The 18,061-nt window shown below is 31.8% G+C and overlaps 1 protein-coding gene across 4 annotated transcripts in view; it reads right to left on the bottom strand.

The window, feature by feature from the left end:
- Sfmbt (Scm-related gene containing four mbt domains) overlaps nt 1–17,786 on the bottom strand; it is a 32,372-nt gene extending 14,586 nt beyond the window's left edge. Inside the window, exons 1-5 of one of the 4 annotated variants that reach the window (XM_023158244.2) lie at nt 17,630–17,786; nt 17,205–17,410; nt 15,742–15,985; nt 4,234–4,740; nt 570–1,003 (exon numbers count right to left, since the gene is read on the bottom strand). In XM_023158244.2, the coding sequence (XP_023014012.1) occupies nt 570–1,003; nt 4,234–4,740; nt 15,742–15,985; nt 17,205–17,410; nt 17,630–17,636 (1,398 nt within the window). In that variant the 5' untranslated portion in view covers nt 17,637–17,786. Of the gene's footprint in view, nt 1–569; nt 1,004–4,233; nt 4,741–5,539; nt 5,762–15,741; nt 15,986–16,054; nt 16,194–17,204; nt 17,411–17,629 lie in introns of those variants that run through there. The other 3 variants (XM_023158251.2, XM_074182682.1, XM_023158259.2) reach the window with 3 other exon arrangements.
- Nucleotides 17,787–18,061: the final 275 nt, after the last annotated feature.

Here is an 18,061-nt window from a genome sequence, read left to right as displayed (position 1 = left end):
CCTATCAACATTCAGAAATGCCAAAATTTCAACTTTGGCAGATTCATATATTCATCATCTGACAATGTACATCAAATAAAAAAGAAACTTTTCACAACTCCTGTTTAACTATACAACACCTTTAGGCGTTTGTTTGAAGGTGATTGACAATGTTTCATGCTGAATTTTATTAGTTCGAACTTCCACTGTCTGATTTATAAAATGATTTGAAATCCCTGAAAGAACTAATAAAAAAAAGAATTAAAAAAGAATAGCTGAAAATAACACTTATTTAAGCAAAAAAAACCCTGAAATGAAATAATGAAATGAGATTCCGAGCCAAGTTACTTGGCTTGCCTAGCAATTTTCCATTTTTATTTTTTGTTCAAATGTTCCATTTTTCCTTGTATTTTATTTCACTGTTATTTCATTTCAGGAGTTTTTTGCCTAATATAATTGTTATTTTCAGCTATTCTTTTTTAATTCTTCTTATTTATTAGTTATTTCAGGGATTTCAAATCATTTTATATAATATCAGACAATGGAAGTTTATTGATGCTGATTGGTGAGCTATTATTATTATCACTCACCTTTTTCGCCCACCCAACGGGATGCAACAACGGCGAATCTTCGTGGCACCAAAACCCTGCGTCTTCGGGAGGCATGTCGTAATACTTCACGTTCAATCTCTTCCCGATAATCTTATGAACGATGGCGACTTTCACTTGCGATATGCGGTTCTTATCGACGACTTCGAGATTAAGGCCACATTCAAATCTGGATTTGAGACTATCGCTAGCTTTATTGCTGAAATTCGAAGGCAATGTCCTGGCGCCCGTCAGTCGTTTCCTGAGGAAGTCCTTCCAGTCGCTGTACTTGTCTTCGACCGTCTTGGGAGGTATGAGCGGTTTGCCTCTGGTGGCACACCAACCGACCGGATGCACCTGGTTCGAGCACAGGCTCACCCAGAAGTCTTTGGAGTTATTGGAGCCGAACCCTTCGTAGCGGAGCTGCGCTTTGTATCCTGACATTAAAAGCTTACTTATTTCCAGTTCATAATAACATGATGAGAGTTTCATAATTAACGTACCAGGCTAATCTAGTTCTTCCTAAGTAAATATCAAAAGCTCGTTCGGTTGATGATTTATTTATTTTGTAGAAATTCATGTTAAATATAGAATAAACAAAATACTTTTGTCTAGTTTCTACTGTGTTTATTTATTCTTTACGACCGGTTTCGGCTTATAAGGCCATTTTCAAGTAACAAGTAGCCGAAACCGGTCGTAATGAATAAATAAACACAGTAGAAACTAGACAAAAGTATTTTCTTTATTCTATATCAAATATCAAAAGCTCATTACAAATATATGTTGTGGAGACAATACTGATCTGCTTTACAAATGCAAACACAAGACCATTTATCCACTTAATTCATCGGAGACACAAGACCTAACCTCATTTGGTGAAGAGAGGATTTCAATGAAGGACTCTAGGCCAATCCTTTATATTCAAATTTGAAAACTGCTTCATCTTTCACTTTCAATTTGGAATCATCTTTCAAATAACATTATTTCCTTAAACATTACTTTCACTACAAATTTATTATTTTTCTTGTAATTTCAGATAAAATGTAACTTTGCTTCCTTGCAATTATGGTCTCCCTCAAGTAGAAATATGAAGAAGCTCAGGTTGAAATCTGCTCCTTTCTTCACTATCATTCCTCATGTTCTTTGTATATTATTTTTACATACCAACCACTTACATTCTTGTATTTCATAACTTTTTACATAATCTTGATATTTCAATTTTTATAATAACTTATTTAAAATATTCCAATCCTGATATTATTAATTCCTTACTCATTTATTTTCTCTGTGGATGAATGGTCATCCACAAATTATTCAGTTATAAACAGTTCTTTTTCCAAATTTAAACTATTAACGATGATTCAACTGCGGAAGATTATTCATTCCTTAGACAATAAAAACAACTCTGAAGTACTGAATAGCAAATTTTTAAAAGAAACATTTGAGGTATTTGGGTATGTGATATTAAACCTGGTGAATACATCTCTGGATAAAGGAATATTTCCCGATCAACTGAAGATAACTTCTGTTATTCCTATACCAAAGGTTAGTAATACAATTGAAGCAAGCGATTTTCGCCCAATTAATACACTACCAACTTTGGAGAAACTCCTTGAACTAGCGGTTTACGAACAATTAGTTGCATACTTGGATGATAATGAATTATTCTTAGGTAAACAGTCAGGATTCAGAAAAAATCATTCCTGTGAATCAGCTATTCAGCATACTTTCTCTAGATGGAAAAATGCGTATGATGAAAATAAATACACTGTAGCTGTCTTTCTTGACTTCAAGCGCGCATTTGAAACAATTGACAGAAACATTTTGATAAAAAAATTAAATTATTATGGGTTAACAGGCTCTGTGCTGGCATGGTTTCTTAGTTATCTTAGTGAAAGAAAACAGAAAACAAAAATTGGTTCAAAAATATCTGATGAGATAGATATCAACATTGGTGTTCCCCAGGGAAGTGTACTTGGTCCACTTTTATTTATTATATACCTAAATGATATTTATTATGTTCCTGGGCTACATGAACTTAATCTGTTTGCAGACGATACGTTAGTTTATACTTCGAATACAGAACTCAATGATGCTGTAGATACTCTCAAAGGTTCTATGAAGAACATCGAAAAATATTTACATATGAATAAATTAAAATTAAATGCAGATAAAACAAAAGCTATGGTGATAACAACTAAATATAAACTGAACTCTATTGATTATAATGAAATAAAAATTGAAATTGGTAACACTACCTTGGAATATGTGTCTGAAATAAAGTATCTGGGAGTTATTGTAGATAACACTTTGAGTTTGAACAGTCATGCTGAATACGTTATAAAAAAAATTTCAAAAAAATTATATTTTTTTTCTAGGATAGCAAATAATTTGACTATTAACTCCAGAATATTAACATATAATTGTATAATTAAACCTCATTTTGAGTACTGTTCAACTTTAATGCATTTAATAAACCAAAATAGGCTTTCCCAATTTCAAAAACTCCAAAATAGGAGCATGAGAATTATATTAAGATGCAGTCGTTATACTTCCATTGATCACATGTTAAATATACTACAATGGCTGTCGATTTCAAATCGATTATTCTTTTTAACAATGGTTTTTATATTTAAAATAACCAAAAGTCTCCAACCAACATATTTTAATGAATTTTGGTTTTTAATAATCAAATTCATGAACATGAGACAAGATCTTATAATAATTTTCATATATATAGAACTCACACTGGTGGCGGAACTAAAAACTTATTCTACAAAGGACTAGGGGAATTTAACAATTTACCAAATGCCATTAAAGAGGAAAATACTGTAAGAGGGTTTAAAAGTAAATTATTGGAATACCTAGAGCGTTAGTTAGTTGGAAAATATGTATATTATATATAGTTACTATATCAATATTGGTTTTCAACATTGGGTATTATAAATTGTATATTTTTTATTATTATCTTTTTATTTAGTTTATCTTCATTATTGTTATTATCTATATACATATTTGAATTTTATTAATATTTTTGGCACTGTGGAAATTTAAATTATTAATTAGTTATTATGTCTTGTAAAATTAGGATGTATCCTATAATAATAAAGATTACATTCCTTTCCTTCCTTAGATTTCAAATCTCTCGAAACCTTTTCTTGGCAATGAAAGTCCCCTAATATTTGATATAACAATTATCAATAACATTCAGAGTTTTGAAATATCAGTACAAACAATATTTGTCGTTGTCTTATATCACCAACACATAATGAAGCAATTTCAAATAGTTATTCTAGTTACTGATATAATAGAATAACCAATACTGACTTTTGAGAAATTTCTAGGAATAGTTACAATGCTACAAATATAAGTTTTGTCTCTTATCTAATTATTATTCTCAGAAAATAACAGCAGAAAAAGGTTTTCTGAGCAATTAGAAAAAAGTCAGTTGGAGTTAAATCCGGTGACCTAGGAGGCTATTTAACTGAGCATTTGTGTCAATCCATTTATCCCCTGAATATTTCATGAAATTATCTGCTTGAATCCTACCATTGAGAGAAGGTGTCCAATACTGGTGAAAAAAATATTCGATTTTCCACATTCAGAAGTGCATAACAAAAACCTGACAAAACCATTTACTACCATGAAGCTGTTCAAGTTCACTTACCTACAATCCTCATCACCGTAGCCACCCAAAAAGAATCCGGAAACGCTTCCGACACATTATCACAATCGGTGTTCTCCACCTCTACCTTCATCCCGACCATAATGTTCTCCCAAATATCGGCCATGGGGGCGTGCTTGAAACACGTGACCGGAGCGGCAATGAAGTACTGATTTTCCAACTGCGAATCCCAATCAAAGGAATTGGCCAGCTCGGACGGTTTCCGTCTGATGAGAGGTAGAGAATCGTCAATGGGCGGCAGCTCAGGCAGTGGAGACAGTTGGGGGAATGGATGATCCAGGTAGGCGTCCGTGAAATCATCTTCCATTTTCATTGTGAAACGATATTTGGCATAGTGTTGTTTGTTGTCGGGAGTGTTTTGGTTCGACTGAGGCAGAGGTTCCGGAATCAAGCCGCTGTAGCCTCTGGCGCAGGCCATGCTGCAGAACCTGCGTTCTCTGGTGTAGAAGGCGTGTTTCACGCCAATGGCGCCACATTTTTCGCAAACCGCTGAAATACATCAGAAAAAGATATCCCAATAGAAATATATGTAAGTATGAATGAATTAATCTTTATTGAATAGGAAATTTATTGTAATATACATATATACAAATCAGTTTTACAAATGAATCCATTAATAACATACTCATACGTCGATCACTGACAAATGCATAAATAGAACATAAGGTGATAATGATGGATCTAATATGTGTGGTTATATCTTTCTATTCTTTTAAGCCCTTATCAGTGTAGATAATATCATTGCTTCAGTAATTTTTATATTAAGTTTGAGTTTATTGTTATTAGGATACAACTGAATGGTTTCTAGAGAGTTGTTCATTTGATTGGATGTTCTATGAAAATTTCTACTTGAAATAGATATTTGAATATGCCCAGTCATCGGAGACAAGCTCAAGATTTATAAACCTCTGAAGAAGCTAGCCACTTGTGCCAGCGAAACGTCAGGAAGAAATTCCAAAAATCGACGACCTTCAAACCCGAAAAATAGTGATTCTGAAAACCTCGGTCGCGAAAGCCTTGACCATTTAGCCTTAACCATTTCGTCATCTGTAAAAAGTTCATAAAGTCATAGGAATAGAAAATATGTGAATCATGGCGGGAAGGTCAAGTCCTTCCATCAATCTCGAGTGCTTTTACTGTGAAAAAGAAGTTATTAAAAATAAAATCCAGTGCAATCGATGTAAGGTGCATTTTCACCCGAGTTATGTTGTGATAGAGAGAAGAAAAAAGTGTTGTCAAAATCCTGAGTTCTTAGAGAACGAGATGAATGAAAATGAAACAGACTTACCATTGTATCAAATCCAAGCAGAAAGTCTGCACTGGGAAAATAAATTCTTAAAGATATAAACAAAGAATTACAGGAATATATCATCTTACTGAAAGAAAAAATCAACAATTTAGGTTCAGAAAACTTCACCGAGCTAAAAACAGAACAAAATAATTGAAAAAAAAAATAAAAAATATTCAAACATTTTGAACTTAACAGCAGAAGAAATAAAATCAGCTATGGAAACCAAATTTCACTTTCTGTTGAGAGAAATTATCAAGAAATATGTAAATATTCAAAAATAAATCAACCGAAAAAGAATCATACCTACAAAAACAATCAACATCAACTGATAGGAATCTCAAAAAAAATAGACAAGGCCCATGGAAATTTCAAACAAAAAGCCATCATGAACAAGAAACAGGAACTTCAAAAGACAGGGTGGACATCTTAAAATAAAAATCCTGAAGATATCTACCTGAATTATGTGAACATTGTTACACAGCAAAGAAACCCTCTTCCAGGGAGGGATGGATAGTGCAGTCAGGAAAGCGAGAAAATGAAAAAAATGTTGGGCAATCTCTGGAACATAGATGCAAACCCAAAATGTTACATTTATTTATACAAAGTAGAAGGTGATGTAATTGAAGATATACTATCTTTTCCCAGTTACAAAACCAGTGATTTAAAGAAGAGTTAACTTTAGGGTTTTATAACCAACAAATAGAAAATACAAATACTTTCTAGTTGTGACACACTTTAAATTCAAAAATATGCTGTAAAGCCCATACCTCGCGGCCAGAAATACAATAATTATTATGAGAAATATCAAATTAGAGACAAGACAAGTAATGGTCTAGGCAACTCTGAAACAAATAATACAAATCTTAATAGTGTTGATAAAACTAGACCCTCTTGTTTAGACTATTGAATAACAGAAGCCACTCAAACATAAATGAGATCAATAATACTCCTAATAACACCACTCACAACAAAAAAGTGAAACATAATTTGATTTTCTATCAGAATGTAAGAGGATGAGAACCAAAACCAAGGAGTTATATGAGAATTCTCTAGCAAACAATAGTGATATATGTTCATCAGAGACCTGGCTTAATGATTCTGTTTATGATTATGAGATGTGTGATGACTGATATATAATATTTAAAAAATGATAGAAACTATAAAGAAGCTGGAGATAAAAGAGGAGGCGATGTAATGATATCCGTGAAAAAAATATAAACCAACATTGACCCTGAAAAGTGTTAATATAGACTTTCAGTGCATTGGTATAAAGCTGAATATGAATGGAACATTTCTGACAATATGGTATATATACTTAAAGTCTGGGTCGAACCTATCAGTGAATGAGATATTTTAAATTTATCATGGGTCATCTAAATCTAAAATTATATATGATATAGTCTGCAGGTACGATTTATACTCTTTAAATGATATTTTAAATCACACAAACACATTAGATTTGGTTTTGAAGAATGTAACAGAAGCTAAGGTGACAAAATCTTCTTACTTTTTCGAAGATTACACCGATAGTCTTTTAATACCAGTAAAATATTTAATACTTCTTTAAGAAATAAGATATTTCCAGACAAGTTCAAAATTGGTCAATTAACACCCATACATAAATCAAGTAACACTAGTTTACTTTGCAACTGCAAATCAATTACAGTTCTTCCATCGCTGTCAAAAATATTTGAAAGAGTCGTATAATAATAATAATAATAATATTTATTAACTTCTCTCGTTAAAAAGTATAAAATTTCTTTCACAAAATAGTACACAGTAACAAGGAAGACGTCCATAGTGTGTAAAACACAATAAACATAATACAATACAAATTAAAAAAATGGAGTGTAAAACATATTAAATATAAAACAATACAAATTTAAAAATATTTACCGTCTAACATACAAATGGGGTGTAAAACATAATAAATATATTACAATACAAATTTATAACATTTATAGTCAACATACATATGAGAGGGTAAATTGTTTACTAATAGCTGCCCGTCTAGAGTGAAGAATTATTGGTTTGCAAAAAATTCATTGATGGTGTAGCAGTTTTTTTGGATGAGATAGGCTTTCAATCGTGCTTTAAAAATCGAAATATTAGGAGATTCTCTCACTGTGCCGTCTAACTTATTGAAAAATTTTGGGCCAAGGTATAGATAACTTTTCTGAAAAAGTGCAGTCCGATGTGCAGCAGTTACCAAAAAATTTTTTGATCGAGTTGAGTAGCCATGATTTTCTCGATTCGCTTCAAATGAAGATATATTTTTGAACACATAAATACATGATTCATATATATACAACCCAGCAAGAGTGAGAATTCTCAATTTCTTGAAGGAATCTCTACATGACTGTTGCCATTCTAGATCATCAATTATTCGGATAGCATATTTTTGGAGTATAAAAACTCTTTGTGATATATAATCGGATATATCATTATATTTCGTCAGTCACAATTAACGGACAGCATGATTTTGTACCTAGAAGATCAACTGTAACAAATTGAAGCCTCTTCAGTAACTAAATTGGTAATACAATGGGTAATGTTCCTCCTGACGAAAATCAAGTAGTTTTCATAAAAGAACTCTAAAACAACACATTTTAAACTTATTATTTCAACCTTTTTCTTTAAAAAATTATTTAAATTCTTAAAAAAGAGGAATGAAATAATGCATTAAACATTCAAAGAGATTCGTTTCTATTTCACCATTTGGCAACATCGGTTATAGCTAATAAAGGACAATGTATGTGTTACCTGAATGAGACAAACAAAGATGACATATTTCAGAGGCATTTTGTTCTGTTTACTTATGTTCCTAGACATTCTGTGACACATTTTGTGCACCTAACCTATCTTCCTCTATATAAACAAATAACAAAACACCTGTTGTTTATGTGGCTTGTGGAGGTGGTATTGAACTATAATTTATATTTTACCTTAATTGTTGATTAATAAAGATAATTTTCCTTTTTTAAAGTAGAATATCTAGGTAACCTGAACTCCGATCTAACATTCTAGGCGCTGTTGCCAATATGTGAATTAGAAACAAATCCCTTTAAAAATTAAAACCCAACATTTGAAACATCAATTTGAATACTTTTCAAAGTGAATTTGAAAAACTCATGAATTAAACTCAACTTTATTTTGTTCAAACATTTGCTGTAATAACCCAAATTGAGGAACATTTCCCACTGAATCTCAAGTTGAAAAACTCTATACAGATTTAGGCAGGAATTGGCATCAAATATATCCAAGTATAAAATAATAATCTTTATAATAAACCTGATATCATACAAACGACAATTGAATGATTTCAATTTAAAAACTCAAAAAACGTAGAAAAAACTTTCAAGTATTATTCATATTCAACTTATTATGAAACATGTTTCTCCCTGATTTACTTGCCTCCAACAATTTCAGCATACCATTCACCTGAGATACAGGGGTTGCATATTTCACAATTTCAACATAAACTCTCCACTTGAATACTCCTTAATAACTACTAATAAACTATTAGTTGAAAATACTGATATCGATATCTTCAACATTACCCCAGCCAAAATCAGATCTCAATTATTCACTATCTAACAAGAGTGTATTGCATATGTTTGTTCACATGAATGTATATGTATATATATATATATTTGCAACTTTAAATTTTAACATGTACATTTCACTGCTTTTATCGATTTTACATGCTCCTCTATTTGGAGTTTATGATTTTAGTTTTAGTGTAGGTTAGCTAAGTTTATTACTTGTACTTGTAGGACTGTGTATATATAATTAATTTATGTTTGTATGTATGCAAGATAAACAATAGACAATCAATTAATTTACATAAAACAAGAACAATAATAGTCCCAAAATACTACCTTGTGGAACACCAAATGATTTTTCAACAGACGAAAAAAGATTATAGTTGATTTTAGTGATTTGTTCTCGATTATTGAGGTAGTTCTTGAATTCCACAGGTACACTTAAACACCAACAGCAGCTAATTCTTACATCAGAATTTTATTATGAATTATCTCAAATACTCGTTTCACCTTTAAGAATAATGTATTCTTCATCATTACTTTTTTTCCATTTAGTATTAGTTTGAGCTGCAACGGTGATTCACATGTGTGATGTCAGAAGCCTGATTGGTTTACAAATAAAAAATATTAGTATTCATGTATTGCAATATCTGCTTCTATACTACCATCACAAATGTTTTCAAAACTTGGTTAAAGTATTGACTGGTTAATGTTTCACTTCACTTCACTTCACAGTATAAGAAAACTTTTGATTAGGTACAACAGAACTTCATTTTCAATTAATCAAGAATGGATATTGAATGGTGTTCCACAAGGTAGTGTGCTTGGGCCACTACTTTTCTTGATTTATATTAATGACCTGTCAAATCAATGACAATGGTTACAATGATATTCGCTGATGAGACACTCCCTTCGCCATTCGGAAAAAAAATATTGAAGTGTCATCAGAATTAGAAAAGCGAGTTATTTAAGAAGCTACGGACTGGTTTGACGCGAATAGCCTATATGTGAATAAAAGCAAGACACAAACAGTTATGTTCTCGCTGTCTCATAATCTCTCAAATAATGTGAAATGTCTTGGTATAACCATTGATTCAGAGTTAACTTGGAAACCCCATATTGACAAATTAGCAAAAAATCTATCATACAAGGTCTATGCAATCAGGCAGATAAAAAATAAAGTCAGTAATGAAGCTGCCCATACCGCTTAATAATAATAATACTAATATTTATTCATCCTTAAAGACGTTGACATACGTATAGGATAGGTCAGTATTAAGCACATAAAAATCACATCAAACGATAAAATTGTAGATCCGTAGATAAAAATAATACAATAAAAATTTATACAATAAAAGTCAGAATTATAAAAATTAAAACAATTGTAGTTATAAAAATTGAATATGTCATGCCAAAGCCGCATGAACCCATTCAGTCGAGATGGTCCGCGAGAAATTCACCAATACTATACTAGGCCTTTGAAAGAAACAATGTTTTAACTTCTTTTTTAAATGCTACAGTGTTCATCTGTTTGAAATGGTCTGGTAACCGATTGAATAATTTTATTCCCATATATTTGGGAGAATGTTCGAATTTTATAGTTTTATGTTTAGGAATACTCAACTCCTCTGCATATCAAGTTGGGTATCTATCATAGAATGAGTTCTTAGTACAGTCTGTTATACATTCGCGAACATATAAAAGTATTTTAAAGATGTAGATGCAGGGAAAGATCAAAATTTGATGACTTATGAAAAATGTCTTGCATGATTCCCTCCAAGGGATGCCTAGTAATTTCCTAACAACTTTTTTTTGAGCAATGAAAACCCTATCTTTGTCAACACTGTTTCCCCATAGGATCACATTATAACTTAGATGGCTATAGACCAGACTGTAATATACATCTAAAATGGCGCGTAAAGGCATACAACTCTTAATTCTTGAGATTGCATAATATCCTTGATTGATTTTTTTACATACAACTGTGATATGGTGAGACCACTTCAAACAGTTGTCTACATGAACGCCAAGGAATTTTGTACATCTTGTGCATGCCAGTGTCATTCCATTGATTAGTAAGGCAAGCGATTGCTTTTTCAGAACGTTTTTTAAATTAAAATAGATAAATTTTGTTTTGGTCAAGTTTACAATCAGATTGTTCATTTCCCACCAATTTAAGAACAGTGATATTAATTCCTCTGTTTTTGATTTCAATTCCTCCCGACTCTCTGCTGATACAGCTAAAGACATGTCATCTGCGAAAAGAGTGAGAGCATATTCATTACAGGTGAAATAAGTAGGCAGATCATTTACAAACAACAGAAAGATCAGCGGACCTAACACAGCCTTGAGGAACTCCAGAACATATATCATGATAGTCTGATTTCATATCTTTAATCTTGACAAACATACGATCTGTAAGAAAGTCAATGATCCATTCTAGGAAGTCCCCTCTAAAACCTAGATTATATAATTTGCTCTCGATTAATTTAAAATTTAAACAATCGAACGCACGTGACTGATCGAAGAGTACTCCTGCAAAATGCTTACCCCTATCTAAAGAAGCATATAATATGATTTCTAAGAATCTACAAGTAGTTGATTGAGTGGACTTGCCTTTGCAAAAACCTTGTTGAGAATCGGACAGGGTTAAACCTTGATAAAAAGCTTAATATATTCTCTCATTCACAACCTTTTCAAAAATTTTTGAGAAAATGCTTAGCAGGGCCACGGGACGATAGTTTGTAATATCCGATGTATTGTTCTTCTTATGAACTGGTATGATAATGGCTATTTTTAGAATTGAAGGGAATTTTCCACTTGTGACTGATAGATTCAACAAATAAGCTAAATGTTTTGAAATGTGTAACTTGATTTCTTTCAAAATTATCACTGATACATTATCAATTCCTGTACTTTTTTTATTTTTTAGACTGTTAATTACTGCGTCAATTTCACATTCGTTAACGGGCATAAAGAAAAAATTATTCGATTCAATTCCAGAAACCGTGCATACGGATGATCTATTGTCGCCAAAATGGTCTGCTAAGCTATTTTCTACCACTGAAGAGAAATAGTCCCCAAATATGTTCGCAACATGATCTCTATCTGTGATCACTTTATTATTATAGTTGAGAGTAATATCTCTTTGAATTTTTTTCTGTTAGTTTCTTTGTTGACTAGGTCCCAAACTGTTCTATTTTTTTTGTTAGAATTCTTAATTACATTTTCGTAAAAATTCAACTTTGAAGCTTTTATTAATGATTCATAGTCTTTCTTCGCTTTTTTGTATGCCGCACGAGAATCTTCGTTGCCTATATTTTTACATAACCAATGCATACTTTTTAAATCAAGACTGGCCTGTTTCACCTCAGGAGTTATCTAGTTATGTTTGTTACTAGTGGACGATTTGTGTTTTTTAGTCGGCCAACATTTATCGATAGCATCACTTATAATATTCATGAAGGCCAGAAAGTTCTCATCTATATCGGTTTTGTTATATGAATGCAATATTTCATAGTTCCTTAATTTATGGATTGGTAAACTGGGGCACATCTGTTCATATCTCGAGAATATTCAAAATTCAAAAAAGAGCAATCAGAGCTTCAGCTGGAATAGGTCAAATGGAGAGCTGTAAGAATTGGTTTATTAAGTTCAATATATTAATTCTGCCATCATGTGTAAGATACTGCAATTTGATACACATTAAAGAAAATTTACAAAAGTTTACTACAAACGGTAACAACCATTCGTATAATTCTAGGAACAAGGATAATATTAGAGCACCAAACCAAAGACTAGAAATAACAAGTAACTCATACATATCATTGTACAACTCACTGCCTCAATCAATGAAAAATGCAACCCTTGCTAACTTCAAAGAATGCTTACTATGATGCAAAAGAAAGAATATTTCTCTCAAAGTTGATGATTCTTTGGTAGAAGATCAACATACTGTAGCATCTGAACTCAACAAATTTTTTATAGAGGCCCCCCCTCAGTTTGGTCAATCAAATATCAGTTAATAAAGCTCCACATACAAATTTCAAGGAAAACATTTTTAATGTGTTCACAATGTTCTTGAAACCATTTACTGAAACTGAACTATTATCCTTATTAGGGAATAAATTAAAAAATAAGAAATCCTCTGGAGCAGATGATATTCCCATGTACATTTGAAAAAGAATTCTTCCAACGATAATAAAACCATTAACATATCTGATTAATCTGTCATTTGTAAAAGGTGTCTTTCCGCAAGAAATAAAAATCGGAAAAGTAACTCCCATTTTCAAGAAAAACAACCTGAACTTAATGGAAAATTATCGTTCAGTAACAGTACCACATGGACTATCAAAGATATTCGAATATGCATTTTTGGATGGACTTACTTCATTTTTGAATCTACACAAAATATTAACAAACAGGCAGCATGGTTTTCGTGCAGAAAAATCAACTAATACTGCCATTTTTTCATTATATAATGAGGTAATTAGATATATTGAGGCAGGTGAATGCCCGGCAGCGATATTCTGTGATTTGAGTCGGGCATTCGACTGCGTTAATCATCAAAAACTTTTACTGAAATTGGAAAGATATGGACTAAGAGGTGCATCTCTCAACTGGATATCCTCATTCCTTGAAGGTAGGAGACAATATGTATCTCTCCATTGTACGGTCAAAAATGAAATCCAGAGAAGACATTCTGAGCCTTTCAGTGTAGATATGGGAGTACCTCTATATGTAAACAATATAGACTCTGTTGTTTCTGAAGTTCATTATACAGCTTATGCCGACGACATTTCTATGATCATCTCGGCATCAGATGATGAAATATTGAAAGACAAATGTGCTTCTGCAGTTGAACATATATCAGAATTTTTCAATTATCATGATTTATTTTTTAATTCGGATAAAACAAATATTATTCGTTTTCATAATAGACAAAATAGGATGGAAGACTTCAGTTTCAGTGCTGATAATGTGACATACTCAAAATCGAATAAAAGTGTTAAATTCCTGGGTATTCTTCTTGATGAAAACTTGAACTGGAATGCTCATTGCCAGCATCTAATTTCTAAGCTTAATTCAATGAAATTTCTATTTATGAATCTGCAGACAGTTTTAACTACCACTCAACTAATGAGCATTTATTATGCTCGAGTTGATTCAAGACTGAGGTTGGGTGTCTGCTTCTGGGGTGGGTCATCCATGACTCATAACGTATTCATTGCTCAAAAACGCATTATACAATGTATTGCGAATGTCTCAAGGAGAGAATCTTGCAAACAAATTTTCAAAAATTATCACATCATAACACTCACATCTGTTTATATATTTGAAATATGCAGCTACATATTCAAAAACAAAACACATTTCAAAATGAATAAAAATGTTCATCACTATGACACTAGAACAAAAAATAGATTTCATGTGCCATATGCAAGACTAAGAATAACTTCATTTGCACCAGAATACATTGGAATAAAAATATTCGACAAACTGCCCGATCATTTAAGGGAAGAACATAATTATGTGATGTTTAAGAGAAATTTAAAGAGTTTTCTAATTGAACAATGTTTTTATTCATTGAATGAATTTTTTAGATTAGATAAGTAGGGTATTATTTTAGTTTTAAGGTGTTGTTTCAACTTGTATGTTTCTTATACTCTGTTTTTATCTTTATTTTTATTTCTTTTATTGACTATTCCTATACAATGTATATTGTCTACACGGAAATAAAGTATTATTATTATGCGTCTGACTTAAGTTTTACAGAGTGACTATCGTCAATGTAAGTACTGTCTCTAAGTATCTTTATTTTTATGTTTATAGATTTATTTACTTTATTTTGTGCTTTTATCATATACAATGTTTAAGTACTATCTACTCCTTTTCGGTAATTTTAATTTACATTTATTTTATACATTATTGACTTGTCATAGCACTAAGGTATAATAACTTGACCAATAAAAAATCTATTCTAATATAAAAACTTCATACTCCAATAATATATTCATAAAATTTAATAACCCATGTGGCCAATAACCTCAAAAAAGTAGTTTTCAAAAAATACTGTATCTATAATTTCACTACTATAATCATTTTCCAATTTATTAACAATATTCATGAGATCAGATAATTCTATTTTTTGAAAATATGGAAAGACGCTTTATAGTGGCAATGAGATATCTTACATGAGTCTCATCAATGCTCTTGAGTATATACCTATTACTGTTAATAAAAAATTCTGCGATTTCAACTGTTCTTATTATTCTTATATGACCATCTCCTTTTTTGAATTCCTTAATAAATGAAACAGAACTAAAAAGTTACGAATTTGCTTTATCTGTAATTGATTTGAAGGTGTGAGTCACAAGTAATTTTGGCTACTCACTCAACAATAAACGTTCACGTAAATGACGCATTTTCAATAGTGCCAGAAAGAAAATTAATCACAGTTAATATTATAAAATATTTCATTAATAGAGTGAACCCAAAACTGGGTTATTTCTAGCGATTTAATTTGTTTGTTATTTCATTTCTTTAGTTATGACATCACGAATCTTCCATTATCTCTTGCAATTCTTGATTTTCAAATAATGAAATTATGACTGCCTGTCAGGTAAAAATAAATCGATTTCATCAAAAACTCACCCATTCCATCCTTCTGAATAGGGATTACCGAAGGATCTGTATTGCTCTGATAGGCTATTGGGGTTTTCAGTACTAATCCAGGGTGCTTTATTGGTTTGATCTTCCGGGTCGGGCATGGCAGTGTTTGTGTTGACGTTGTTATCATGTAGATAGGATGTGAGTTTTCATCTTCTACGTAACTGGAATCATTGCTTTCGTTTTTCATGTCCATCAAATGCATCATATCATAGTTATCCATATGTTCCTGAGAAATAAATGATTAGGTTTTTTCAGCTCAATATCAATTTATGAAATATAAGAGAGGTGGAGTTACCTCTCATGGTAGCAACTTAAATTTCAGTTTTGAACTGAAATTTGTCATATGTCTTTCCCTGCCTCATCTCAGTTGATATTTCAAACATATACTCAATAAATGCTGAATTTCAGATATTATTCGTCACACATTTGAATAGTTCTCACAATGCCTCACTCATTTGTCAAAAAATACATGTCAATTTTAGTTTTCAATTGTTACATCATCCCTCTAATAACAAATTCTTCATATCTTGAATAAAAAGGGTGTTGAGTTATACCTTATTTTATAGATTATTTAATTATCATTTTATATATACAACTTGGTATTTCTCCTTTCTTTTGAAAACTATGTAAGGTAATTAGGTAGACATCAAAATACACATTAATAACTTTAGAGTATCTGTAAAATGAAGGCTCTCATTATTTTCAATAATATGTGGATATAAGTTTAGATTTTCGTAATCGTATTTAAAAACTCAAATTTAAGTTTAGTCCATATTCAAACAAAGCTATTTTTTTTCACACCAACTTTTGATAATATTTCGTTCAGTTCGACCACATGCCACAAAAGGTTGGCGTAGTCTGGGGATGTAGTTACCTTTACAGCAATAGGTAAAGATAGATCTCTCATGTACGACCAAAATAAAATTGAGCCTTGAGGAAGTTCTGTATATAGTTGGTTTTTCTGAGTTTTTAATCAATATTCTTACAGCCTGTTTACTATCGAGTAGATGTGATTCAAACCATTTGAGCATTATTCCTGTGAAACTGTAACACAGTCAAAGTCCTTTGAGAAATCACAGAATATGTTGCTTCTACCCCACCATTTGGGCCAAATTGATACTGTGATATTCAACTGTGTTTTGAAATATACTTCAAGAAGTGATATGTGTCGATAGTTTGAGATTTCCTATTTCAACCCCGTTATAAAGAGGGATTACAATAGCTACATTTAGGCAATCTGGAAATAATCTCAACAGTACTGGAACATTTAGTGCACTATTCGACAGATTTTTAAGTATCTTAAGAGACATTCCAACTGGTTTCAAACCCATGATATCAATAGATAGAAAAAAACAAGTTTTTCGGTATCCGATCCGTCTACTAGATTGGTTTTTATTAATCTCATTAGAAAAGTAGAACCAGGTGTGCGGGTCAACAATACTTACCATATGAGAATTGTGCACAGCATGCATGTCATCTATAGACTGGTTGGATATACTATGATGGGATGGAGTGAAGTACATGTTATCAGGATCCAAAAGCATATCGCTATGTTCTCCTGAGTCCAGGCCCATGGGAACGTCAGAAGACGGTTGTCCTGCTCCCATCCACACCATCCCCATGTCCGCTACCCCCGGCATTGTATTATAAACTGAAATTATTTTTTACAACTGTATTACAACAAAAAACTTTTTACTGGAAAATGTAATGACTTTGACGTCAAATAGAGATTACGCTTGGTATCTGTCCAAGAATATGACCTTAATTAACGATTATCAATTAATAAGTATTCACAAAGGATGCAATAACGTATTTTTGTCCGGGAAACATATGAACACGAATCTGTATAATATATTAAAGATATGAGTACCGTTCATCTTCAGAAGATAGTTTTGTGGATCATTGAAACTACTTTAATTCATATTTCTTAAACAATGGCCAATTTCTTTTAAACATCGCATCCACCAACGAAAAAAAGGCATAACTACATAGTCCTTGTCACTTGTCATAATTTTTCATAGATGTTTTCTTTTACCTTCAACTGGAACAGTGTTGCCACTAGCCCTAACATAATAAGAGGAAAAACGCAGTCTCAGTTTTGAAATATGCAAAATTAATCGAAAATACATAAACGATTTAAATAATTGAAAATACCCATTTTTCAGACCTGTTGGAAAATGTAACCCTCTGTGGTATCTAGTGGATGAATGAATTGTTACTTCTCTCAGTTCTAATTTTTCACAGCTGTTCGCTGTTAAAATTAAACTATTCAACGCTTAGTAGATCAGGGTAGAGAAGAAGA

Source organism: Leptinotarsa decemlineata, unplaced genomic scaffold, assembly GCF_025532065.1.
Source record: "Leptinotarsa decemlineata unplaced genomic scaffold, Ldec_3_MD MMD2_tig00026328_RagTag_RagTag, whole genome shotgun sequence".
Taxonomy (NCBI): Eukaryota; Metazoa; Arthropoda; class Insecta; order Coleoptera; family Chrysomelidae; genus Leptinotarsa; species Leptinotarsa decemlineata.
The sequence above is the reverse complement of the archived record's forward strand: the minus strand, read 5'-3'. Positions and strand labels throughout refer to the sequence as shown.